Genomic DNA, 27,773 nt, shown 5'->3' with positions numbered 1-27,773 from the left:
TGAAATTAACTCAGTTTTATCACAAGTAAAACTGTAAAACAGTGTTAAAGAGTAAGATAGAGATGGCAGCCAAACAAGGAAATCTTTAAAAGAGTACTGATGCATTGTGGACTATGTGTCTACTATTTTTTTTTTGTGCAAAAACAAAAGATAATGATAATAATAATTATTATAATAATGATACTAATGATCCCAGACGTCTGTTGAAATTGCTTTTGTTTTTTTCGGGTCATTACATGCACTGTTAGTTTCATTCAGGGATTCAGAAAAAGTGATCATGTGATGATGAATGTCATGATCATGTGATGAGTGAATCTCATCGTCAGGGAAGGCGCTTCACAGTTTGTTTGCAAGTTTGTTGAGTTTCTCACTTTCAAGCAAGATACAATTCAAGATGTGTTACAGAGAAGAATTTGACTGATGCAAAATTCATTGCATGGATAAGATTTGCCTTGAACTTGCCACTTTTGAGGAATTTGCAACAGCTGTGCTGCAAACTGTAGCCAAAAGATGTTTGTAATCATCTGGTCACTTTTGTTTTTATTCAGCGGCTGAAACCAGCAGTGCTTGACTGGGATCAATAGTATACATAATTATACTGTAGATCTTTGGTGAAGTGAAGTTATTCAGAGCCCTCCTCATAAAGAGTGAAAGACGGGAGACTAGGTAACACTCTTTGGGGTCATAGAGGGGATTATGGCTTGTATTAGCCTTGTTAGCATTCAATCTCAAGAAACAAATTCAGGATGGTTTCGCAGATAAACAACACGAAAAACAACAAGAAAAGTTTTTATTGAAAGTATATTAGTTTATTTTTCAGTATGTTTATAATTACAAAAATATATGGGAATATTAAAGTTCAAAAGGCACGTCAGAAGATGGAAGTTCATAATGCGTTGAACACTGATACTTCAGTCTATACTTCATGTAGATGACATTTGATCTGTGCCACCAGTAAAAAGCTAATAAAATAAATAGATGCCACCATTGATGACTAGATCCTATGTAGTTGAGTTTACCTGCAGAAGAAAAAATATACACTACTTATAATCATTTGCAACTTACGTAAATAACATTCATCATTATTATAACAGTTTTAGAAGCATTTGCCAAAAGTGATAATTTTCTTGGACAGAAAAAAATCTGAATACAGTGTACATGTACATGTAAGCACCAGCTCAGTTTCAGAATTTTAGAGTACAACACAATCACTACCTGGGAAATAACGTTCTGGTATTTTCAATGCATAAAATCCTAATGCCAACACTCCAAGCAAGTACATCACAGCCACCTTTGGTATAAATAGCTGAAAGATAAAATATATTGTTACTCACTTGTTAAGCCAAATGAAGAATTGCCTTAGGGCAATTTTCAGTTGAGTCTCAAAAGTAATCAGGCAATTTTGTTGGGTTTGGTTTTACTATGGTTTGAGATTACTTAATATCTAATTGGTACATGTAAGTAATTGGTTTGGTTTTGATTTTACAACACTCATTTGAAAACTGCTCTTGATGATAGAATTACAGCCCAATAAATCAATTTCATTATATTAAAATTCAGCCTAACACTATAGACCTCAGCATGAGGCTCTGGGAAATAAACCCAACAAACTCTGTAGGTATTCCCCAGAGCCTCATACTTAGATCTATTGTTTTAGGTTGAATTTTAATATATCGAAATTGGTCTATTAAATGACTCGCTAACAACAGAACAGTACAAAGCTTGCATTCCCGTTTTTTTGTAATATACTGGACATCTGTGCTTCCACATGACTCCATGTAAAGAAAGCATGTTGGCATTCCTACGGAAAATTAGTGAGATGTATGCGATAGCATCAATGAAGGTCACTGGAAATTCCTACAGGAAACAGAGCTTTTTTTTCTTTTTTCAGGGAGAAGTTGTTGCTAAGCAGCGGGTAGCACCTAATTATAAAATAAGCCGGTTGAGAGAAAGACAATAGCGGGGCTGGGTTGTTTGAAAGCCGGTTAACGCTAAGCGAGGATTATATATAAAACGAAGTATCATTTTATGTAAAAAAAATGTTTTTCACTGCTTGTGTTGTGTAGTTTCAGATTAATCCAACTCAAAACAGAAGGACAAGCGTTAGACAAAAATCAAAATTCTAGCTAATCAGGGGTGAGCTTAATCAGGCTTTGAACAACCCAGCCAAAGACGAACATGTTATGTTAACAGTTCAACACATACCCTCACAGTGTAGTCACTCCATCCACCAAGCAGCAACACCCAGTGAAGTGAAGGACCCACACCATATGCAACCAAGCTACTGAACAGAAGAAGCCTTTTGATAGCCCAGCGTGATGTAAGGAAAGAAGGATGAAATTGAAGTGCCAGTGAAACTAGAGTTAGGAAAATCACGCCACCCAGATAGAAGCCTCTCCAGGTCTGCAAACATAAAAGAATAATAATCTTATAATATTTATTAACAGATGTAGGAAGCTTTAATGCTCAAGGTAGGTGTACCATGATCTTACAAACAACCCGATGTTGTGATTGGGTTGAGTTCATTGCTGGTTTTTAATAGGTTCTTTGGTTTTCCTCCCGCCTCTATATCTTCAGACTATAAACTCACATGGCTGGGAAGCAGATTAGCCTAAAAACAAGTTAACCCTAGAATATGGTCAGGAAATCTGACTGTATGTCTTAGCAGATAATTGTTTTTTGCTTGCTTTGTTAAAGCTTTTTCATCATGACAGTTTTTTGCAGCATTATTTTGGCTGTGACTAAAAGTGGGATGGGGACTTGGGGACTGGGACGTGGGACTTGGGGACGTGGTGACGTAGGGACGCGAGCACGGGTGGGGACTGGAGGACGTGGGACGTAGGGACTGGAGGACGTGATAAACAAACAGCACCTGATTCTTGCACTGAATTTGTAAAATACAATAATTTTTTTTGGCGGTCAAGTGAAAAGTAATAGGGACCTTAAGCACCGATGATGAATGAGACAACGATGATTAAAACTGCTGTAGGACTGGGTCGAGGACGTCATTCACAGCGTGAAAACCAAGTCCAAGTACATGTAAATAGAGCTGATTCCTTGCGAACATCGACCTAAAACTATCAAAAAATTTTGTCATGTCTTCCTTTCATGAGCTCCACGACCAGTTTCGCTTGAGCTACAAAAACGGTACTATTGATGACAACGAACTTTCGGTCTTACATGAGGAATTTATGTCGAAAAATCTCGATTTCTCATAGGACGAACATAACAGGTTTTCATGCGAAGAGATAAATGATGCAAAATTTTCGGGCCGATATAATCTAAAATGACCTTCACAGTATAATATTCTATCCTAAAAACATAAGCGAAAGCCTACATGTAGATAGGAACCAGAAGAAAATGAAAGAAAGAGTCATTTTTCAATTTCTGAATTCATTTAATTTTCTACTTTCGCTGACAAGCAAATTTCACAATGGACAAATTGACAAACCCAAAATAATGTTATTACCAACGATTTCTACATCAAACCCGCCGTAAAATCTAGTTAATACAAAGCTAAGAGGTTAAATAAATAACCAAATTTCATTTCAATAGTTTGATATAAATTTTCTGGCTGAAACACTGCGTAAATAGATTAATACATACTCATGTTCGCTCAGGACGGCAAACCTGACGTTTTGACGTCCTGAACTTCACAAGGACAACGAGTCAAGCATGCATAGTAGCATGGTAAGGGGAAATTTTACTTCCGGTTGTCGTCCTCTGAGCTCGTCGTCGTCGGTGCTGGTCCCTAATATATGCTGGAAATCATGAGCTACTGGTCTGCTGACAAACTCTCCAGCATATTAGATTACCTTTCACTTGACTGCCGAAAATTGTATTTTACAAATTCAGCGCAAAAATCAGGTGTTGTTTGTTTATCACATCCTCAAGTCCCTACGTCCTACATCCTCTAGTCCCCGCGCGTGCTCGCGTCCCACGTCCGCGCATCCCCAAGTCCCCGAGTCCCCGCGTCCCCACGTCGCCACGTCCCCGCATCCCAAGTCCCATGTCCCAGTCCCCAAGTCCCCGTCCCACTTTTAGTCACAGCCCATTGTTTTACTGTTTAGATTCTGTGCGTGACTGATTGATTGAAATGCTATTTTTATCAGAAGTGTTTATCCTGTTCTGCATGCTTTTAATGAATTAATATCACATTAAGCATTTTAATATTATTTTATAAAGCTAAAGCCATATGATACTGCCACAAAACAATCTGAGAGCTTGAGAAATTTAGCTCACATTTTCTAAATTCCTCTGACATTCTCAAAACCACTTTCAGGTATAACCTTGGATTCTTCTATAAATTAAATTTTCCTATTTTAGCATTTGTTCAAAATCTCATTGTACCTTAATTCAACAATAGTGAGCTGAGAAGTGGTAGCTACAGGAAGATAAGACTCTAAAGCAATTACACTAGGTATACACGTACTTACTGCATGACAGTAGAATGCGTAGTACACTGCAGGAATGTAACAAGCACATACACCAAGTGAGATACCAGCCAGATCCAGCGACAGCCAAAGGTGAAACATTTTCTCAGAGTGACAGCAAAACAAATGGTAGAAGGCAGAAAAAAACATGGAAATCTAAAAGAAGGGTGAATAAAATTTTATAGTCAGTCATGGTACATAACCAGTGAAAGGTAGATCATTCACGACTAATTGCGGTTGTCTATAGTTATCGCAAATGAAACATGAAAACCATGGAATGTATTATTTGCATCCAGAAGTGTGCCATGGAAATCAAGATTTAAAAAAACACTATTTTGCAGGGTCTGGAGTGCAGTGCACTTACCGTTAGGCCGCCGTGCCTCTAAGGTGTTGAGTACATTATGTTATTGTTTGGTTAGAAATTATCAGATTTATATCTCACCATGTAACCGATGAGTAGAGAAGTCAGTACGGCATGATCAGAGAAAGTGCCATTGTGATCTGGAATTCTGACCAAGTTGTCAACAAGAAGGAGGTAAAAAAAATACAAAAATCCAACTAAATGAGACCAGATGTTGATGGATTCATTGGACAACACAAAGAGGCTGAAAATAATAACAAGAAATTAGTTCTATCACCACCATACCTCCAAAATCCCAACAAGTGCGCTTCGAAATGATTCTCCCGTTCCGATAATACACCCTTCACTCCCACCCCGCGATGGTATGCCCACCATACCCCCGCCCCCCCTCCTCTTTCCCCCAAAGAAACCTTGAAAACATAGCACACACTCTTTTTTTTTTTTTTTTCAAAAATGAAAACAATGAATCAGAATGGCAAGTATAATAAGAAATCACAAATATGTGATATAGTGTAGCGGCTAACATCATTTTTTTTGCAAAATTGTTCACTTAGTGATACAAGCATGAAATTTCACAGAAATGTTCTAAATTAAGTATTCTTTCTTTCTGATCGATTAGCCACTTCAAATTTGGCGGTATAACACTTTTTTTTAACAATTTACTAAATAGGTGGTCTTTATCTCAACATGGCCGCCATTAACTCTAGGTATAGAATTAATTCGCAGTGTTACACAGGAGAAGTTGATGATGTTGCAGTACAAAAGTTCATTGTCGAGCAGAGAAACTAAAAAAATACTATAGCTGAGTAGAAAACGTTAGCTGCTGGCAAAAATGTCCGCAGGCTATCAAGAGTCACAGAAGGAGCAGCCTTTATCATGGCCAGCGGAGCATGTCTATAAGTATTTTAGAATTTTGTACTTAGGTTATTTCAATAATAGATTTTAGTTTTAACCCTCATATATTACTTGTGTTTGGGTCAAAAGGTTGACATATGTTTTAAAGATATTTGCACTGTAAACCTTTCAGACGATTCATCTCAAAGATAGGTCTTCACATAGAAATGGCTGCCCTGAAATTGATAGAGTCTTTACTTCAGGACAGTGGTTGGACAAGTGCTTTTGTTGAGGCAGGAGTTGCCTCATCTGGTACTTCAGAATCTTATCTGTCAGCCTCAAGTGTTACCAGATCTCATCAAGTACATCATATCACAGCATGTTGTCTATACAAGCAGCGGCAAGCTGCATATAATAGCTATGGCAGAGATACATCTTAAAGTCCACAAGGTGTTCTTGATTTCGAAGAGTGGTGTAAGAAACGAACACTCGAAAGTCCACAGTTCGCATTTCATTTTAGCTCTAGAGCTAACCATTCTAACATTGGTTCGTTCATTTAGAGAAGCCAACAATGTGAATTATGCGTGGTGGCTTTAAATTCACCTCGGAGATATGATGACCATCGATCAACAACATCCAGAAGTAGCACAAATCTTGCAAAGAATTCTCGTCAATTGCAATCGACCAAGCCCACGAACAAAACAATGCAGTCATCAAGGATGATGGAGGAGCAATAGGCTTGACAGAGGACCCTACAGCACTCTGGAGGTGGATGATAGCTGGACCAGAGGTGAGCTACCAAGTCGCTCACTACGAAGACGTTGTGGGAACTTAAGATACAACAATCAGTAGCAAGCATCACGAACAAGGCGGAAGTGCTCAAATAGCAGTCTGAGAAAGTGGAAAAGCTATTCACAGTATTTAAAGAAACGGGCAATCCTCTTGAAGAAGAGTCCGGAGACCTCCTTGTATTAGACAAAAAGCTAAGGACATTGCCGATCCAGCTAATTCAAGACTTGTTGCTACTTACTATAGTAGAGGCAAAGATCAGTTCTAATCCTTCATTGAAGGACTGAAGAAAGAAGAGCACACCTTGTTTCATCAAATAGAAAGACAAGATCACTTTCTTCAAGCAAGAGGTAATTTCCAGTGCCGCCAGTTCCAAGGAGAGGACACTGAAAGAGGACTGTCACTTATTTTCCCAACTTTTCATTTCATGTCAAAGCAGACAGTGTGATTTGCATGATTTCTTCCAGCACGAAAACCGGTCAGCTCCAGCTTCCCTCAGTGACAGTGGGAAACTTCACACATGCCAGAAATTGCAATTGGTTGAGATACTTGAGTCTAAGACTTTGATGCCAAACACAGAACCAGAGGCAGATGCAATCATCATAGATGGATCACGGAGCTCTTGTCAACTCTCAACCCCCACGTATGTCAAAGACATTTGATGACTACGCCAATGAGGACATCCTTCCAAGAGTTAGATCTTATTCTACCAAGTACCAAAGAGTTGACATTGTGTTTGATGTGTATAAGGAGTCCAGCCTGAAAGTAGAGGCACGATCCAAAAGGGGCAAAGGGATACGAAGAAGGGTTACACCAACCAGCAAGACTCCCCAAAATTGGACAAACTTTCTGAGAGATAACAACAAGACTGAACTTTTCCATTTTCTTGCGGACCGGTTGTCCGAAGCAGACATTCCGTGCTTGGAATACCTCTGTTGCAATCGCGTAATTGCACCATGTATGCACAAAGAGGCAGACCCACGTATTTTTGTGCACGTATGACATGCGGCAATGGACTGCACTAAGGCTTTAATGATTTAGGCAAACGACACGGATCGATGTGGTAGTTATTGCCATATCTGTCAAGAAATCCTTAAACGAGCCTGGTCTTGAAAAAGTGTGGATTGCATTTGGCCAAGGAGGAAATTTTCGATTGATTCCAGTGCACGAACTGATAAACACAATCGGTCCAGAGAAAGCCAGTGGACTCCCATTCTTTCACGTGATGCGACACTGTGTCTGCTTTCCGTGGCTAAGGAAAGAAGTCTGCATGGCAAACATGGAATGAGTGTGAAGGGGTCTTGACCACCTTCACCAAACTCAGTCAGTGTGTGACATCTCTTGACGACACTGATCTGCAGAGTTTAGAGCAGTTTGTTGTGGTCATGTATGACAGGTCCAGTGCAGATACAAGTGTGAACGATGCAAGACTGAATTTCTTCACTCACAAACAGAGGCCGTATGATGCAATACAACCTCAGTCTGCCCTCAAGCTACATTCAGAGCATGCTGCCTACCAAGGAAGGATTATCTGGGGTCAAGCCACTCTCCCTCAACCTGTCACAAAAAGTCCAGCTGATTGGGGTGAAGTAGGCGAGGTGACACGTGGCAGATACTTTGGACTGACATTCTATCAGTTGCTGCAAGGTGTCGAGAACTAACCAGATGTGACTGCAGGAAGGACTGTTGTGGAAGGTGCAAATGTCTTCCTTCTGGGCTGAACTGTACAGCTTTGCGTAGCTGCTTGTGTGAAAAGTAGCTCCACCTGGTCATCGACTATAGTAGGCATGCAATGTAAATTGTATAGCAGCACTATTTGACACTGTTACGAAATCAAAAGCTTGTTTGAAAAGCTGTTTTTGAATTAGCCAGCTAGAAACTGCTGGGCGTAGTGAATTGCTGTCCTGAATATCAGAATTTGGTTGAAGTAGGCATGTAATGTAACTTGTGTATTTGAAACTTATACGTGATCAGAGGTAGTTTTAAAAAAAATTGTTTGGGAATTACCCAGCTAAGAAACTGCTGGGCGTATTGAATTACCGTACTGAATACTGGATAGGCACATAATGTAACCTGTATATAACAGTACTATGAGATCATGAGCGCCTGTTAAAGAAAGAATTCTTTAGAATTGTTTGGCCATTTTCAGAAACTGAAAGATGTATGGAATAGTCAATTGTATCTAAAGGATGCTAGCAGTAAAACGTTGTAATGAGGGAGTAATAAACTGCTCTAATTTTTATTCGTAAACTTATTAAGGATTTTATAGATTCCTAATTCTAGTTAATTAATCTTAATGAATCTTAGAGTTTTTAAGTAGTTTTAAATTATTATTGTATTGTCTTTGAAAAGCCTCTAAAGGGAAAGTCAATAAAGTATGTATGTATGTATTCAAGATGAGTTGGAAGTAAGGATATTACTTAAAATGGCTGCCATTTTATCACATCGTTCCCATTTTTAGCCATTTTGAAAAAAACTCTTGTTAATGCGAATTTCAGGTGGCTAATCGACTAGAATGAAAGAATAGACAATTTAGAATATTCCTGCCAAATTTCATGTTTGTATCACCAAGTGAACTATTGAAGCTGTTAGCCGCTACACTAATAAAATCCCTTACCTTTTCATGCACATTCTGACGGACAGAAATGCTCGATACCCTGAAGTGATGTATGGGTTCCCGCGAAGAAAATATGGAACATCATGGTAATCATAGAGTTTTACAACTTTAGATTCCAGAAGAAAAGGACTTTTGGAATCAGTTGTAAATCCTCTCTCGTTTAAGTCTATTTGGAAGCTTGACATCGCGTTAATAAACTTGAGCCTTGAGATTTTCTCCAATTAATAAACTTCGATCGAACATCGGTCAATCCTTTGGGATATTTTTTCCCCTTTTTTTTAAGTCTACTGTTCAACAAGCAGGGGTGCTATTGGTTATGCTCCTGATGATAGATTTGATCTGGGAAGCCACTCCATCTAACCAACATTCCTCTGTAAGTGCTAACTAAACTGAAAATTGTGAGAATTGTTAGTTGTTGACGGGCGCAGATTTCGCTTCTCTCGTGACTCGATCTCGTGACTGGCTTCGATTCCGGTCATCGCCAAATTTGGTCAAGTTCCCCAAATATAGATCGTCACTGAGCGGAAATGGCCTCGGAATCCTCACTCGGTGATCGGAAGCAAGTGAAGAATTGAATTTACATGAAAACACAGCTCCACGATAAAACATGTCTACGATCCGAGAAGGGCATCTCAGAGATCTTCCTCATCCAAGTCTAAATGAAGTTCTCAAATCTAACACTTACAGCGCTATCAAACTTCTTAAGACAGGTAAAGTGTGTGACTTCATAAATCGCATTCATGTGTAAAAACGTTAACGTATATTTGGTGTTAAAAATGTCTCACTGATTTTCTGTTGCCGCCTGAAGTCTTACTTAGAGTCGATCATCTGGTTTATAACCTTAATCGACGTTTCGTTTCCGTATCTGTTATCTTAAACGGATGAAATAACTCCTTTAGACTGGAATTAAACAACCGAAGAAAAGTAACTTACATTTCATAGGAAAATATTTAGCTACTCATGATAGCCAATTATTCTTAACTTAGAGATATGGTTGTTATTCTAAATCAAGGGACATTTTTAGAAGTTTTACGCGGAAGTTATAATTGAAGTCGAGTCTGTGAGCAATGATAGGTTAGTAACAAGCTATTTGTTAAAGTGTAAGCTAAAACATCGCTTTCATACGGCCTAATGTTAGCAGCCAAATTTTTACACCATGCAAACTTATATTGACAAGCTTACCTCGGCCTATATCCGACTGAATATGAAGTGTTGTGTTGAAATTATCGCCTTCTAAGGAAGCAACAGCATGTTTAACAACACGTAAGAATAATCAACCATTTAATTGATAATTTATTACATGCCATTAAAAGCCTAAAATTCTTAGATTATAGAAAAAATTAAATAGCACTCTACATATGCGAACCACCACCACCACCAACAACAACCATTTTATTTTGCATTATACGTAGAATATCATTCAGCAAAAGAATACATTAAACTTAATAAGCAAAAAAACTAAGCAAAATAGTAAGAACTAAACGAGCTGAGTAGTTTTGAGAATTATTACGCTTTAAATCAGTTGCAGGAAAAATAAAGAAAAGAAGAGGTAGAAAGAGAAAAAAAAATATGTAGATATAAATATAAAAAGAAATATAAGTAGTAACAGTACCAGTCATAGACAGAGCATTGTTTAATTAAGAGCGATAGTACTAAGCTTGCATTAAGCAAAAGAACTTAGGAATTGCTTAGTCAAGGTTTGTTTAAATAAATGCGGAGATAAACTTCTTATCTCTTCATCCAAATTGTTCCAGATAGAAGGACCAGAGAAATGTACATTGAGAACCAATATGCAGACATTTATTTTGGACTTGATTTATAATTTGGTTACAGTTACAACTGCAATTTTTAGTGAAAGCTGTTATTTCAGATTGAAATATACATAAGAAATAATGTGGAGAACCAATTCGTTTATTAACTTGCAGACATTACTAGCTTATTAGACAGAAACAGATAATTATTAATTAAAATTATCATATTATATTCTGTATTTAAATGTTTGACATATATGCAAAATATGCGGGCAGTATTGAACAGGGATTATGAAAAGGAAACCTGGTTAGCGTAACAATTCGATTTAGTGCCAATTTCCTTAATAGCTTAAAGTGCCACCTTTCTAATTTATTAATGTCCTTGATTGCTGTTTTTTCAATAAGCGCCCCCTTCTACATGTAATTAGCACCCCACATGGTGAATAGTTTACCGGTAATTTGAGGAATGAACTATGAAATCTGCTTTCTCATCTGAATGCAATATTGAACAGTTGCTGAGCTGAGGTGTCATTGATATGTTTTTTACTTCTGAAAATTTAGTTGGTGAATTTGCCCACAAGGTTGCCTCCCTTAAAGAGCAGTTAGGAAACCAGCTGCTGTCTGTTGTGGAATCATTCCGGAAGAAGAACACTGAAATGAAGAGAGACAGGTACAGGTGATAAGAAAGAGACTTGCAAAACTCATTAAAAGGAGATTTTTCGAAGTACAAAGTCTTGTGAATGCAGTCAAACCTCTCCACAATGGTCACCTTGGGAACAGAGTAAAGTGGCCATTGAAGAGAGGTGGTCGTTAGTCGAGGGTCGAGTGCATCATCATCATCATCATCATTATCATTGTTTGTCTAATCTCCTAATAGAGAATTGGGTTATTAGGCTCTCTTCTTGCAGACTATCCCAGTATCCTCTGCGGCCAATACTGCCAGGTTCTTAGTCCTTTTTTCTTTTTTACCCGTGATGGTTCTGTCAGGTTTTCCTTTTAAAAATTATTTGCTAGTATCTATTTGTGCAGGCAAGGGTACCCTGAGAATATCAAAGCATGTTACACAAGAACACAACTCATTCCTCAAGGATTTTGTGGTCAGAGCGTGAGTTCGGCTACAGATTGCTTGATCGTTTTAGAATCCAGCACTGCATGTATCATGTCACTGTGCCACAACACCTGTCATTCATGATGCTGTTTTGAACGCCTCAAATGTATTATGCACTAAACCACACAGACTGTGGCTAGCGCCATATTTGTAGAGCTCTATTAGACAGTTCAATGTAGAAAATAATACAGGCCTGGGTTGTTTCTGTTTCAATTATTAATTTTCTTGTAACTAAATTTTTTTTCCCTTAGATCTGCTTTAAGCAGTGCTTTTAGTTGCTGGGAAACCCTGCTTGGAGAATATGAAAAACAAGCACAGGTCAGTCAATGAGAAGCTGTCAGTAAACAATCAGCCAGCTATATTTCTACATGTATGTAAGCTAATTCACTTGAATGTGGTATTAAACAGGATGTTTAGGATGGAAAATGTTTAACTTAGTGTTTTGACTAACTTTTCAAACATCACGTTTTCATTCTAATCAGTAATTCATTGGTAGGTCATTACTTTCTACAGGATATGTTGAAGATATCATCGAGTCTTGCAAGACAAGTCAATACTGCAGCTTTTGAGGAGGTTATCAAGAAAAAAGCTGCCACAAAGAAGGTGTTTTGCTTGCCTTTTGTTATCTACCTATATACATGTACTTAAAACCTTTTTTGAAGCCAGGCTTAAAATGGAATGTAATGTCATCACAATTTTATTATATTTCTAAAAAAAGAATATTTTTAAATGAATTTCATGGGTGTGGGTGTGATGTCTGTGGGACCTTGGCCCTCAAGTGAGCACAGTGGCAAACAAGGCTCAATAGGGGGATTCATGCTGAACTCATTGTTTACATTTTTGCTCATTCGCATATAGCTTTGCATACAGAAGGAAACATGTTAGATACAAATTGATTCCAGGCAGCTAAAGGAAACTTAATACATGGTGAAATTTTTAGCTCTTTGGGTGTAGTATTCAGGGAGATACTGTCTTTCAAAAACTGCAAAATTTCTGGGTGGCAAAAGTGCTTATGAGCTCATACAGTCTTTGTAAAATATGAGTTTTTAAACCTGTGTTGGCTTGTTGCACAAAAAGTATTCAATACATCAGGCTCATATTTATTGGCAGGTTTAATCAAACTATGACCTTTCGATATTCAGAACTGATTTATTTGTAGCTCCATCAGAAACTGAATTGCTTATTCTAATGAGGCAAATATTGTAAACAAGGATTCCCCTATTGGATACTAAGATTGAGTTAATACTATACATAAATGCATAATCTTTTTTAATGATCGAAAAATTTTCCAGATATTTTCGTTCAGAGAGAGTGGTGAAAATCAGATTGAAAAGGCGGATGAAGTTTTACAGAAGGTGTGTTAACATGATTGTTTTGAACAACAGAACAATAAAATGATATAATTATAAAAAATAAGATGGGCAATGGGTCAAATAGGTCTGTCAGTTAATTGACTAACAAGAAATGTGATCAACAAGGCTTATGGCTAACTGTGGCAATTACTTGTCAGCAAAGAATAATTTATACTAAATGTTAATAAATATTATTTTTATTAGTACTTCTTACATGGCATTCTTACCAATATAAATAATAATTGTAATAATTATCAATGGACTTTTCCTTTGAACAAAAAGAACTCAATGGAAGACAACTTATGGAAGATGTGTTGCATGTTGGTAAGTGGGTGTACACACACGAGTTAAGTAAATGTGTTTAATAATTAGTACTTTCCTTTTATATTCTGATCAGTGTCATAAAGAATATTCAGAGGCTTGTTCTAAACTAGCAAAATTACAAAGCACTGGAGCAGAAGCAGCAAAGGTATTGTACATGATCTTCAAAGTTGCTGTTTGATTTTCTGAGTCTTTTCAGTGTGTTGTTCAAAGACTCACTACACTAATTGGTAATTTTAATGTTTTTTTACTTTGTTTTTTTGTTTTAGCAAGAACATGTTCAGACACTGTGTCGCAACACACACAATGCCTACGTACTTCAGCTTAATTCTGTCAATAACATGAACAGGGTGTTCTACTCGTCAACACTTCCACAGATGCTGAATGTAAGTACTTTAAACTACAAAAGTGGCTGTAATGTAGGTACACCTGTAGACCCAAATAACTTCACTCTACTCTGTCAGCCTTATAAGGTTTTGGTTTCTGAAACCCAAATTAACTCCTCAGGCAACCACTAGTGATTTAAGGATGTTTCAGTCAGTTGGTCGGTTGGCTGATCTGTCAGTCCACCGATCAATACATTAGTCAGGTGAGTGTTACTGCAGTTAGTCTGCTAATCAGCAGGTTGATTGGTCAGTGAGTCGGTTAATAACTTAGCCAACCAGTCAATTACTTACTAATAGCCAGCCAGTCAATTCTAAAGGCAGTCAGTCAGTAAATCAATTATTTACTAGCCAGCCAGCCAGCCAGCCAGCCAGTCAGTCAGTCAGTCAGTTAGTCAGTCAGTCAGTCAATTATGTACTGTCTAGCTAGTCAGAAGAGTCAGTCAGTTTGGCAGTCAGCCAATCAGTCAGTCAATCAGTCAATCAAGCAGGCAGCCAGCCAGCCAGCCAGCCAACCAGCCAGTCAGTCAGGCAGGCAGTCAATCAGTCGGGCAGGCAGACAGGCAGGCAGGCAGGCAGGCAGGCAGGCAGTCAGTCAGGTGGGCAGGCGGGCAGGCTGTCAGTCAGTCAGTCAGCCAGCCAGCCATTCAGTCAGTCAGACAGGCAGGCAGGCAAGCAGGCAGGCAGGCAGGCAGTCAGTCAGTCAGTCAGGCAGGCAGGCAGGCAGTCAGTCAGTCAGTCAGCCAGTCAGACGAGTCAGTAAGTCAGTCAGTCTGTATGTCTGTCCTTCTGTCTATCTGTCTGTCATTTAACCAGCCAGCCAGTGTGTGTTGGTAGTCATTGGGCTTTCTGTCCCTCTGCATCTATCCATTGGTGATTCAGTGCTTCAGTTGACCAGTGAGCCAGTCAGTATTAGTACAGTACTGTGACGTTATGCAGAACTACATGTACTGTGAAGAGCAAACTTTATATTTTCATTTATTTTATAATAAGTAATAATTTACTACTCTATGTCTTCCACAGGACCTTCAGGATGTTCAAGAAGATGTGTCTGAATCTTTGAGAGTTGCCCTCACTGATTGTTCTCAGATCGAGAAAGAAAATGTAACAAATTTACAAGATCTGTATTAAAAGTTAACATGTAATCAGTTCATTTTAGCGTTGAAACGACTGTATACTAAAGACCGACCTTCAAAAATTTCTTCACTTCCTACTAAATTAGCATCATTCAATAGATTTGCTTAAGGCAAAATATGAAATGAAAATCTGAATATATTAAATGTAATGGTGCCAAACCCTCAGAACCAGGAGTGGTTAAATTTGCAATCTTTAATTTACATCCAAGAATTTGCAGAGGCTATCCTTGAACAACAAATAGTGCCAAATTTTTTTCTTCTCAAAAATATGAATTTATGCAAAAAGCACTTTCAATTTATTCATTTTTATCTTGATTATTTTATTCACTGTGTTGGCAATTTATTCTATTCCTAGATAGTCAGCAGCGTGCAAAGATTGGAAAGCATACAAAATATGTTCCAGCTCATGAATACTAGGGAAGATATCTCAACGTTTGTACAAGCTAACAACCCAGGGAATTATACCTCACCAGTCAAGAGTTTTCACAAACCAGAGGAGAGCCAGGCATTGGTGAGGGAAACAACCTATTTAATGTGGGTTTGCAATGACATTTTGCGATAATTAATAAACTAGTGTGGGTAATAAAATGGTGACGAGTGAAGTTAAGAAATAATTTCACATGCAGTTTGTCAAAATTCTTAAATTATTATTATTATGAAATTATTAGAATTTTGACAAAACTCAAGTGAAATTATTGAACAACCTTATTTCACGAGTATACCATTTGATGACCTTTAAATATCATAGGTGACAAATTACACTTACAATCATGGGTTTTTTGTTTATTGTACCGAGAAATTTTGCTCCAAATGTTGCCATGGCAATTTTATAATTTTCAGAAGCATGTGAAATTGACTTAACGCTGAAATTTTGCACCAAAATTAAGGAATACTTTGTCACCCTTGATATTATAAGTGAAACATGTGGTAACTGGACCCTGAACATTAAAATCAGTGTCCATTTAGGAGAGGTATCATCCTGCTAGCAGCAATGCTTGTGCATGTTATTGAGCGTATACATTTCAATCAAGCCAGGGCCAGCAGGGAAGTCTTGAGCAACAATGGCCTCCAGATTCTCAATCCAGAATATACAGTGCTCATCCAGGAAAAACACCTGTTTTGCCGGGTAGAGACCAGTCTGCTTAGGTTTAAAATTAATGTAGGGATTTATATAGTGGGACTCTATGACTGCATCTGCATAAAGAGGAGTGAGGTGTGCGTCATTCGGACTAGGGGTATCCACTTATGGGAAGCTGCAAGTACAGTTAAATCTGCCAAAACTGAGCAACTGTGGTGCAGAACGACTGTCCACTTACGGACTGCAGGGAGAGATGCTTGTTAAATGGGGATCAAAATGCAGAGTTTGTTTCTAGTTTGTTTATATAGGCGTGGTTCATCAGTGGGTAGATGTCCGATACCAGAGGTTCAACTGTCTGCTATAAGAGTGTGTGTGTCCACTATAAGTGTGTGGATGGGACTTTGACTGAGTGTCCATTTGCAAGAGGTGCTTGCCTCCAGGAGATGTCTAAATTGACCGTAATATGAAGGAGAGAGAGCAAGAGAACCTCTTTCTCAATGCATATATTATTATAAAATTATGGACGGAATACTTGAACAGCAAATTAATGTAGTTATAAATGAGCTGCAAGTGGTTTCCAAAATACTCAAACACTCTGACTCTAAAATCTCCCCTTAGAATGTAGTAGACAACAAGCTGTATTTGGTGGATGTGACAGAACCTGTCCTCAAAAGAAAATACATCGCTCTCCAGATAAAGGTAAATTATTTTATGGTGATATAATTTGTTTTGAATTGTTCAGGGTGTAAGCTGTTCATTGGGTATGCATCTTCACTCTCACTCCCCCACCCCAACCTCCCTCTGCCACTCCACTCTCACCCATTTCTTTCTTGGCCCTCTAAGCCGTGGTCAGACCTTTCCAGGCGAAGCCTGACTGTTCACAGGCTACAGTCAGAACTGGAGTCATGATATGAGGGCTGGGGATTAAACTGCACCTTGGTTTCCACTAATCACAATGGGTTGTAGGACTCTAGGGGTGAAATAATACTTTTGTCTGGCTTACAAGAGAAAGAGAAAATTACAGACATCATGACAGAGTGTTCAATTATGAGAGGTGTCTATTAATATTAAGGGAGATGCCCACTTTGGGGAGGTTCATTTTCCTAGGAGAGACATTGAATCCTATTTGGTGATTTCATCAGATGAACATATGGCAGTAGTATTCTTAGTTTATGGAGGTTTCTGCCAACTCATGGGAGTAGGGTCGGATCCAGGATTTTTCCAGGAATGGCATAACTGACTGGTGGGGTAAACAAATTTTACAAGTGAATGCAAAGAAGAAAGCTTCATCTCAGGAGGAGGGGGATGCACACCCCCTGTACCCTCCTCCTAGATGTGCCCCTGGGGAGGTGGACACTAGGGGAGTGGTCATACAGCGGAAGTTTCCAGTCAGGAGAGAGCCTGAGAGTGGTTTCCAGTTAGGGGAGGTGTCCAGCTAGTAAAGGTGTCAGCTTTTGGGAAAAATAACCGTTAGTAATGACACGTTTTGATATTGCCTTGCTACAGTTACGGAACTTTGATACATCAATTAAAAAAGATCATGAGGCGGTCAAATCCCTCAAACAGTTACAAGAAAGGTAGGTGATAACCTTATAACAAAGAGCAGTTTCATGAAAGGTTTTAAACACGTGCGAGGTTTGACCTTTTCCAGTCTCAAAGAGTTAGATTCACCTTCTACAACAACATAAGACATGAAGGTACTGCTCAATAACTTTCATTTGAATGGTCTCACACCAGCGTTTTATCCAGAGACTCTAAAGTTAGAACCACCTTCCACAGCATACTAAACAATACCTCATGAAAGCACTGCTCAATAGCTTTTATTTGAATGGTCACACACCAGGATTTCATCCACAGACTTGAAAGTTAGGACCACCTTGCATAGCATAATAAACAGTACCACATGAAAGTACTGCTCAATAGCTTTCATTTGAATGGTCACACACTAGGGTTTCATCCACAGACTTGAAAGTTGGGAACACCTTGTACAGCATAATAAACAGTACCTCATGAAAGCACTGCTCAATAGCTTTTATTTGAATGGTCACACACCAGGGTTTCATCCACAGACTTGAAAGTTGGGACCACCTTGTACAGCATAAGAAACAGTACCACATGAAAGTACTGCTCAATAGCTTTCATTTGAATGGTCACACGCTAGGGTTTCATCTATAGACTAGAAAGTTAGAACCACCTTGCACAGCATGCTAGACAATACCACATGAAAGTACTGCTCAATAGGTTTTATCTGATCGCTGTCACTCTAATCAATCCAAATAAATTATTTGGGAACTGAGGGAGAAGACTTACAATTTAACAAATATATTTTTTAATAGCTATTCACAAAACCCATCATACGGAAATGCCGCAGAAGTCGAGGAGGATCTGTTAAAGCAAAAGAATGAACTGAGAGTTAAAGAGTGGCTTTGTTCTGTTGCTAAGGAACAGGTAGGCTTGACAGAACTGCGAACTCTTACCTGGAAAAATGCTGGGGTAACTTATAACAGAGTAGCATGTTAACTGCCTGGCAGTAGTTGAGTCACTGGTCTTCGTTCAGCTACAACAGATAAATCAAAGGAGTTGTCATGTTCCTTTTATTGTTATTTAATACATTATTTTTAAGATCACAAGACGTAAGACGTATCATTTACCTTAACATTACCTGTTAGTATAAATCTACTAGCGTTCTATCACGAATGGTGTTCTCTGATTGGCTACGCTACTCACTACCTTTTCTGTTGTAGATAGTGAGTAGCGTAGCAGTGTGCGCTTGTTAACAAAATGGCGACCGATCCTTTGCGTCTTCGAAGTGTCTGTGAAGAGGATTTAGATAATTTACTGACGACTAGTAGACTTAGCTTATCGATTTCTTTGCGTGATAGTTGACTCGGGCTGCGCTCTGGTAAACTATGACCCAATATAAATCTCGAGCTCACAATCAACATGTAGCCATCGATACTTCTCGTGTTTTCTTTGCAGACTAAACTTTTCACAACGGAAGTTCTAAACAGACTTCAAGTCACCGAAGATGATCTCCAAGATGAAACCATCAGTGATGATGAGACTGTGGCAGAAAAATTGGACAAAAGGCAAAGTGTTGTCAGCACGAGAGGAAAGAAAATTAGGAAAGTTGGGCAACACCAGTTTGAAGAACACACGTTTAAGAAACCAAAATTCTGTTACTATTGTAAAGGACTCATAAAAGGTAATTTGTACATCAGTAGTTGTATCTATTTAGGATGGTCACTGTTTCATGTATAAGTCATAAAGTCACAGAAAGTCGCCAAACTGATTCGCTCTGCACAAGGTTTTCTGGTTTCCAGTTTTGTCTCTAAGTACTACGATTATCAGTTGAATAAGGCGGGACGAAAGTTTGGTCACCAAGTTTTAACGTAAAAATCGTCTTGTTGTCACGAGCAACTGGCTCCGTATCCATTGGCAACTTGTCGGCCTTTGACGTCATTGGCAGCAAAGCGCGCGAAATTGTAGGCGACGCGACAGGCGACGCATGGCTGTTGATATTGTTACCAACAAAAACGAGGTAAGTAGTCCTTGACAACACCATGATTTTAAGGCCAAAACTTCGTAACCAAACTTCCCTCGTGCCTTACTCAAGAGATAATCGTAGTAAACTGTATCAACGTACTAGGTTTTGGCTCTTTTTATTTCGTCTGTGATTTTCTAATTCATTTTAGGCTCTATTTTCTTTCAAGACCGATCTGGCTGTGAGAAAGCCACCCAACTTAGTTTGACGGACTAGCAAAAAAGCGTGACAGATTTGTATACCTAGCGTGACAGAATGCCCTAAACCAAGTTAACCTTGCTCGCTCAAAATTGCTCGACCTAATGTTCCCCTGATTTTAGTACTGCAAAAGGGTTTTTAAGGGTGATGTGAGGTTATTTCCCGCAGCATCAAGAACTTTGTTTCTTTCTCAGGAATCAAATCTGCATGCATTCCTTGTACGCGTTAGTGATCAGTGCGTTAACTGTTCAGGTGTTATTAATGTTCTCTGCTTTATGTCTTTTTTTTTTTTTTCTGATCCACTGTCATCTCTTGTTGGCAGGATTAATTCGACAGGGTGCACGGTGTAAAGCTTGTAAAATGAGTGTTCATCACAAGTGCCGTGACAATGTGCCATACTGTCCTGGTGATAGGGTGAGTATTGTGCAGTGGGATAGCTTTTTCCAGGCGTTCGTTTAGAGATGGGGGGGGGGGGGGGGGTTGGCGAGATTAACGAGAAAGAAAAAGTAGGGGGCTGGGGAAAAAAGGCGAGGGGGTTGAGGCGAAAAAGGGCCTGCTTTCTTCCCTAGATTCCCTTTCTTTCTCGCACTCGGCTCGTTCCCCATTTGCTCAGAGCCTGGGGCAGGTTGGCAAGGGGAATGATCGAAGAGTATTCCATCGCAGGGCTACCCCCAGCATTAAATTTGCGGTACCCATTTGTACAATTGGGTAGAGAGGTGCTCTGTGAGAGTACGTGTCTTGCCCAAGAACACAACACAACGTTCCCGGCCAGGGCTTGAACCCGAACCACTTGCTCCGGAGGCCACGGCGCCGCTCCGCATTGGTGGTAGTTACTAATTTAACCAGAATATTGTTTTACATTTTACAGTCTACAAAGGGACAGTCACTTCGGATACAACGCAATCAAGATGACGATTCAGATGGTCCCGTGTATAGTGATGTTGACGATGCCCCTACCCCACCCCCTCACAGGAGGGCGCTGGGTCCGTCGGCATCGTTACCCGCTTACAGGACAGATCACGATTTTTATGGTACGAAAGAAAGTGGAGTAACTGTTTTACCAAAGATGCGAGTTTATTAACAAGTTTTATTATATGGCTTGTTCTTGTAGCCGATATGAAGAGTGCTTCGACTGGCTAATTGTAGCGCGTTATTCTCCCGTAATGCCCACGGGCCGATTACGGGCTTGCAAAAGCAAAGCAAAAAGCCATATAATAAACAACTTATTAACCTGGAACGTTCGGTCTTTACGGGAAAATCTCAAACCTCGACCTTGCCGTATTGACCTCGCTATCGCTCGCTCAATACGGCAAGGTCTTGGTCGGAGATTTTCCTGTAAAGACCTCACTCTCGGTTAATAAGTAGTTAATCTACCATAGAGAACGGTAACTTCCTTTTAAGTAAGATCATCGCTGTTCGTTGAAATTGGTGTAGAGAGTTTTCTTAGGGTTAAATCTGGTGCTTAAAGCTAAGACGTGAGACAAACTTGAAATCTGTTGAACATCCATAAATGGGAAACCAATTTCCCATTCCCTTAATTTTGTTTCAGGTGGCATTCCATACTCTACCCGTAACTCATTGCCATAGTTTTAACTGAAATAGCTATCACTCTTGAGTAACTCTTCAGCTGTAGTCACAATGTTGATATCTGATTTAACGATACTTTTGAATTCGTGGTTTTAGATGCGGTAGAGGCGATGATTCCGTCATCAGGAACGGTAAGGGCATGGTTGAATAATAACTACTTATTAACCGGGAGTGAGGTCTTTACGGGAAAATCTCAGACCGAGACCTTGCCGTATTGACCGAGCGATAGGTTTGAGATTTTCCCGTATAGACCGAACGTACGAGGATATGGCATTTGCTCTGTTTTTTGCAGGCCCGTAATCGGCCCGCGGGCATTACGGGAGAATAATGCCCTAGAATTAGCCAATCATAGCGCGTGTGTTATATCGGCTACAACACAAGCCACATAATAACAAGTTGTCATGTTACGCAATCCTTTATGTGAGTGCTTCGTAACCATGGTAATGTTCGACAATGCCACAGGAACGTGCAGCACTGAGTGTTTTTGACGTATTTGCTTTTCAAGACCTGGTTGTTGAAGTTTCCTTCATAGCACTTTCCGGGGTTGTCACGCAACGTTCCTCGTCACTAACGGCGTGACGACCGCAATATATTTAGTCAAATGGTTAACTTATGTCAACGATCCTAGAGATGTCGAGCGAAATTAATAAATTGCGCTTGGTTCTATATGGAAGACGTACGAAAACATTTAGTACCCACTTGGTTTGTAAAAGACCGTACATCCTGACTGACTTCTGACACAACACAACGTGCACACGAGACGCAATATTATGGGACACGCACGTTAAACGTATTCATATACTTTTATCTTCTCACCTCACTGTGCTATAATTATCATTTCTCTCTCTTTCAGAAGTGCTGTGTGGCTCTATATGATTTCAATGGGGAAAATGATGGAGATCTTAAACTCTGGTGAGAACTCGTTTGTTGATATCAAATCACAGTTGTAAAGTAACACTGACTGAAGTCACAAGGTTCATTTTTGTCACTAAACGATTCGCAAATTCTTTAATGACATCTTGTGTCACCGACAACAGCTATGATGGACGAAACCTTCCACAAACATTTGTGTAGAGCGGTTTTCAATAGGCCATTTCCGAGATGCCTTTTGCCTCTGTGTCAAGACGGTTATTCGTGAAAAACCATACACATGAAAATGTGTTCCCTATGCAGGTGACTTGATGTCGATGTTAAATCAAGTATTATCTTGCGTTTAGTGGTTTGCGAACCGGTTTCAGGATTTTTGAGGGCTGTTTCTCGATATCTGTTTTCACGGTTTAATTTTCATGATACTACACTGAATCTATAGAAAGACTTCCTGGTGAACGTAAAAAAATGAGTAGAACAGAGTACTGAAGATTTCTTGTTGTGTGTTGCAGTGCTGGGGACAAAGTCAACGTTATTAATAGTGCGGATGAAAATTGGTGGGAGGTAAGGCAACATCGTTCTCAAAGTCATTAATAATTCCTCGAAGTTCGTCAAAAATACTCCGCTACGCGTCGTATTTTCAACTCTCTTCTCGGTGTTTGGAAATGTGGTCAAACACGGTCTTTCGTGTTTGATATATTACTTCTTTATTTAGTGTGTCGTATAGTATTCATAGAGTGTCCTATAGAAGCTATCGAGTGACGTACTCCTGCTCAGCGTTATAAACATGTACATATAGGTCACACTTTCAAGAGTAGTTTCTACGCGCCTGAAAATTATATATGGGTTGCAATTGATTTCAGACGTTTGTTGAAATTGCATTTTTTTTTTTTTTGTTCCTGCTTTTGCACGTACCTATCTTCAGACGGTGTATCTATCCACGTACAACAGTGAATTGTTTGACCCCAGGAGTATCATTAGCTCTTCCTGTGTATTCGTCAAACGTTTAGTTTCCAACAACAATTCTTTTCACAACTACCCTCACCAAGACGATCACAATAGACGAATTATTAATGGTAAAATTTGTTAACTCGAAAGGTACTTTAGCCACTGAAGCAAGTTTTTGAAGCTCAAGGGTCAGGCGTTAGCCCTTTGTCACCATTGGTTTCAATTTAAAAAAAAAGCATAGGTCCGCATCGCGTTCTTCTTGTGTGGGTTTTATTCCATGCGATTAGAGTGCTACTATAAATGTCAGTGTTTGGGAGTTAAAGTGCTACAAGGGCGCAGGAAATCACTAGAAAGACAAAGGTGTAAAAATTAACGACTAAGGTAGTATAGGTGTTTAGATTATTGGTATCAAGATAGACGAGGCGTTATGAATGTTACGTTGAAAATTTTCTTTTCTTCCTTTTCGCCGAGTGATCAGTAACTAATTACTGTCATGTTTCACTATGTTAAATGCTGCGACCTTCGCCTTTATGGTTTTAAGGCTCAGCAAACTAATGTCACTTTGTATTTTTCTCAAGGGTTCAACTAAAGGTCAAACGGGGTTCTTTCCAGCTTCGTATGTACAGGTATGACGGACAATGTCCCTGTCTGTCTGTCTGTCTGTCTGTCTGCTTGTCTGTCTGACTGTCCGCCCGTCCGTCTGTCTGTCTGATTTTTTTAGTTCTTGAAGCTGATTAGTGAATGTCACGTTTGACTTGGAGGTGTTGATTTTTCCTTTTAAAAATGCCGAAACGGGCCACTTCAAAAAGTGATTCTTTCATTCAAATTTGAGTATACGAAAATCATTCCACCGTTGTCTGAAACGCGAACAACTGAAGTATCCGATGAATATTTCTTAACATATTGCATGTGAAGTCAAACGTCTGTTTTCAGTGTTTCAATTCCCTTGTTGTGACAACAAGGCACATACAGAGGTATCTCACAAACTGCTCGAGTTAAAAGAGTATGCATAAATTACTGGGACTCACTCAAATGCCATCAAAGCGTGTCTCTTGAAACCTTATCCTGTACACAAATAACACGAAAACCTCTGTTAACGTCTGGCATACTGTTTCTTTCTTGCAGGTTATTTCCCCTGGTGACGTCATTCTACGTTGTTTGTTCGATTTCTCTGGTCAAGAAGGAGATGAGTTGACGATTCAAGCAAATCAGGTCAGTGGCTTTTTGTGTTAAAACAGGCGTCGGAGGCGCAACTTTGCAATGAATGGTAAAGAGAAAGGCCGTTATTGTCAATGGACGCCGCGCCGGAAGCGAACCTCAAGCATTTAAGTTCGAAATTGTCAATGAAAATATCTATGTACTACACTTTACTGACCATGTAATATATTATTACAACCGCTGATTTTTTTCATAGGTTTTTCGTCTTTCCTTGTTCTCTCAGATTGTCGTTCAAGTCAGAGACGAAGGCAATGGTTGGATCGTTGGCAAAACGGGCTCTGTGGAGGGGGCCTTCCCAGCGTCATACGTGGAACAACTTCGGAATAATGGTCCAGATTAGTCACAGACCACGAAATTAAATTAAGGGTGTTAGTGTAATCCCATAAGGGATTTTAAAGCGAGACACACGAGTGTGGCAAATGGGCAAGTAAGCATTGCGTGTTGTGTCTGGGAATATTAAGTCATTTTTGCAATAGACAAATTAAAATTCAATTCATGGTACCGGACATGAAAGGATAAACGAAATAATAACAAGGATTGTTTATACTGTGAAACACTGACAACTTGCCAGATTCACCTTTAATTTAGTGTTGTTGCTTATTGAAGACTCGAACTGAAAGTTTTTTGAACTTCATCAGCAAAATAAGGGAGGAGTCGGTACTCGACTTATAAAGTGAATGAAAAACTCACAGGAAAGATAGAGTTATAGTTAGCTAGCCTGCGAGAAGGCTCACGTTGGAGCACAAGCGCGCGCGGCGTAGCCGCGAGCGCGAAATCGACCGGCGAAGCCGCGAGACGAGAAAGTGACTTTTTTGGCGCCTCTTCACCAGACTCCTTTCCGCCGGATCGCTTTGCTCGTCGCCGCTCGCGGGTGTGACTCAAAGGTGAGCCTGCTCCCAGGCTAATAATTAGCCTACTTTGGTGATTGTTAGCTAAGTGGCCGGGTAGCTTGGTTGGACTGTATCCAATCTATGTTAGATATTCCCCAAGTCTTTTAACGGTTTTACGAAGGGATTTACAATTTTGTTTTGTTTTTGCGGTCCATCTTAAGTTAATATTAATAGTCTTCGCAAATCACAGCTGCCGTAATTTCGTGTTGTGGACTGCCATTTAATAATTCAGTGCAGCTCATTGCTCTTTGAAATATTAATTAATTGAATATTTAAGGTGCGTCATACAAATTGAAGTATTTCTTGCAAGGTGAACAAAATCGCTCGAATGGAAAAAAAGCTCGAAATATTAGCGTGCAAGTTTAAAAAGAAGGGAACCAAAAATTTATATATTTTAACAAAACATATCATTGAATTCGGACGGTTTATAACATGGAGACTACAGCGAAAGTCCTTCCAGCCTTTGTATTTTAGCGAGGTGGTCTGTATCATAACAGTGCACCCTAAGGCACGATTTCTGTGTAATGGTCAAGACGTTTTATACCTGTCTCTTGCATTATCAGTTCTGTTTAAAATGAGTCACAGGGGACTGTCGCGTTTACGCATCAATTGAAAATACTATTTTAATATTTAATCAATGAAATAAACATGATTGTGGAGTATTTACACCGAGACGGGTATTTTGTTTTTGAGTTCGCCGTGTAGCCAACAGTCCTCTACAATAAAACACTTCGGACTAATTCTTTGGGGTTCTTTTGTGTGAGCAATGTTTATTACATTTCTTTGTTTTTGTCTGCCAAATTGTTGCCAGTGTCTGGATTTACTAACAAACATCGAATTTTTATTGTTCATTGCGGACAGTCTTTGCTTGTGACTGTTACCTACGGAATTTTATGGTATCTACAGGAGGTTACCCTTGGGGTACGAAAGATCTAGCCTGTGTTACAGATAGCTCCGCGAAATAAAATCGGAGAAAGTGTCGCTCGCCGAGGGCGCCTGTAACACAGGCTACGGAAGATCTTAATTCTAAGGCCTCGTCCACATAACACCGGAGAAATTTGAAAACGCAGCTTGTTTCTTCACTTCAATCACTAAAACACGGTTTGAAGAGCGCTTTCGAAAAGCTCCATTTTCTTGACAGTTTAGTGTGGACGGTAAGCCTAACCGTAGTAATAAAGCTGTGTTTTCAAGTTTCTCCGGCGTGGTGTGAACGGGGGTGTCTGGAAAACCCGAATAGCGAATAGTCGCGAATAGCGAACAACGAATAGTCCCGAATAGCGAATAGCGAATAGTACGAATAGCGCGAATAATGGCGAACAGTCTCGATTAGTGGCAAATAGTGGTAAGTAGTAACAAATAGGGTACCCAGTATCTCGCAGTTAACCTCGTAGCAACTTGGGATGGGATTTTTCCGCTAAATAGCACAGACCCTTATCAGGACAAAAGGCGTTTCTAAACGTAATTTCTTCTGTTTTAACCGCTGCAAAAGCGTAAATACGTCTTTAATAGGTTATCCTTGTGTTTTCTGTTTTCTTAATGTCGGCGATGGGCAGCCTACTAGCCTGAGTCCGGAGAAGAAAAGGTAAGAAATTCACTGAAATTCTGTTGTTTATTTGGATAATTAATTAACGCTGGATATTAGATCTAAGGCGGTGACTGTTGACGACTATTCGTCACTATTCGCCACTTTTCGCGACCGTTCGCCACTATTCGAGACTATTCGCACTATTCGGGACTATTCGCTATTCGGGTTTTCCAGACACCCGTGTGAACGGGGCGTTAGTGTGGACGGAAAACATTTTGAAAATGAAGCTTCTCGAAAACGATGACATCACAATAATCACGTGATCTCCCTGCCCGAGTTGTCCTTAACCACAAATCCAAAATGACCGGTGATTGTTTCTCCGGCGTGGTGTGGACGGAAAACATTTGATGCCTTTTAAGAGTGGAAACGCCGTTTTCAAATTTCTCCGACGTAGCGTGGAGGGTGCTTTTCCCATGATCGTCGTCGAAGTAAAGAGAAAAGGTATTTTTCACTAGCAAGGTTTTTGACTCTCTACTCCATGATTTTCCTCTTCGGTGCCTCTCAAGCGTTAGGTGTTTCCTCCAATCAATTTTAAGGCCACAAAAGGTTGTTTTGTGTGTCATGAACTAGAGCAAAACCTTGAATGCTTGTACGGACGGACGGATGTACGGACGGTCAAGTGACTACCAAATTTTTTTAGCTCAATGAATTACCAAATTTTCGTGGGTATGGGGCTCCACTTGTGCGCGGAAAGCACCGCAAGTAAAACTCCACAGAACACATAAAACGTTTTGTATACATTGTATTCCTTTTAGTCTAACAATAAAACAATA

The 27,773-nt window shown here is 39.5% G+C and overlaps 2 protein-coding genes across 4 annotated transcripts; one reads left to right on the top strand and one right to left on the bottom strand.

The window, feature by feature from the left end:
• Window positions 1-22: 22 nt before the first annotated feature.
• Window positions 23-9,461, bottom strand: LOC145499304 (progestin and adipoQ receptor family member 3-like). Of its 2 annotated transcripts, none has more exons than XM_081478807.1 (6): window positions 9,035-9,461; window positions 4,876-5,038; window positions 4,488-4,589; window positions 2,206-2,403; window positions 1,216-1,306; window positions 23-1,019 (listed from the first exon to the last, which is right to left on the bottom strand). In XM_081478807.1, exons 1-6 carry the CDS (start codon window positions 9,217-9,219, stop codon window positions 853-855), a joined length of 906 nt encoding a protein of 301 aa, XP_081334933.1. In that variant the 5' UTR covers window positions 9,220-9,461; the 3' UTR covers window positions 23-852. The 2 variants fall into 2 exon arrangements, with proteins under 2 accessions (XP_081334933.1, XP_081334930.1); XM_081478804.1 differs by having other exon boundaries at window positions 34-1,019; window positions 4,437-4,589; window positions 9,035-9,456.
• Window positions 9,462-9,539: 78 nt separating this feature from the next.
• Window positions 9,540-27,152, top strand: LOC145499293 (uncharacterized). Of its 2 annotated transcripts, none has more exons than XM_081478794.1 (21): window positions 9,540-9,744; window positions 11,347-11,455; window positions 12,145-12,211; window positions 12,407-12,496; window positions 13,186-13,248; window positions 13,643-13,714; window positions 13,836-13,952; window positions 14,973-15,053; window positions 15,441-15,596; window positions 16,782-16,862; window positions 17,670-17,740; window positions 18,500-18,611; window positions 19,143-19,368; window positions 20,228-20,319; window positions 20,774-20,936; window positions 21,589-21,623; window positions 22,346-22,404; window positions 22,872-22,923; window positions 23,886-23,933; window positions 24,433-24,519; window positions 24,749-27,152. In XM_081478794.1, exons 1-21 carry the CDS (start codon window positions 9,642-9,644, stop codon window positions 24,863-24,865), a joined length of 2,001 nt encoding a protein of 666 aa, XP_081334920.1. In that variant the 5' UTR covers window positions 9,540-9,641; the 3' UTR covers window positions 24,866-27,152. The 2 variants fall into 2 exon arrangements, with proteins under 2 accessions (XP_081334920.1, XP_081334919.1); XM_081478793.1 differs by having other exon boundaries at window positions 11,347-11,461.
• The last annotated feature ends 621 nt before the right edge of the window (window positions 27,153-27,773 follow it).

Source organism: Orbicella franksi, chromosome 10 (genome assembly GCF_964199315.1).
Source record: "Orbicella franksi chromosome 10, jaOrbFran1.1, whole genome shotgun sequence".
NCBI lineage: Eukaryota > Metazoa > Cnidaria > Anthozoa > Scleractinia > Merulinidae > Orbicella > Orbicella franksi.
The sequence above is the reverse complement of the archived record's forward strand: the minus strand, read 5'-3'. Positions and strand labels throughout refer to the sequence as shown.

What these genes read in the sequence shown, in the direction of transcription:
- LOC145499304 (XM_081478804.1), bottom strand. Translation starts at nt 9,219, where the DNA reads ATGTCAAGCTTCCAAATAGACTTAAACGAGAGAGGATTTACAACTGAT. An exon ending in GGAGTGACTACACTGTGAGG is followed by an intron (nt 1,307 to 2,205) that starts GTATGTGTTGAA and finishes TTTATCTTTCAG; the next exon opens with CTATTTATACCAAAGGTGGC. An exon ending in ACCAGAACGTTATTTCCCAG is followed by an intron (nt 1,020 to 1,215) that starts GTAGTGATTGTG and finishes TTTCTTCTGCAG; the next exon opens with GTAAACTCAACTACATAGGA.
- LOC145499293 (XM_081478793.1), top strand. Translation starts at nt 9,642, where the DNA reads ATGTCTACGATCCGAGAAGGGCATCTCAGAGATCTTCCTCATCCAAGT. An exon ending in TATCAAACTTCTTAAGACAG is followed by an intron (nt 9,745 to 11,346) that starts GTAAAGTGTGTG and finishes CTGAAAATTTAG; the next exon opens with TTGGTGAATTTGCCCACAAG. An exon ending in TTGTAAAGGACTCATAAAAG is followed by an intron (nt 19,369 to 20,227) that starts GTAATTTGTACA and finishes TCTTGTTGGCAG; the next exon opens with GATTAATTCGACAGGGTGCA.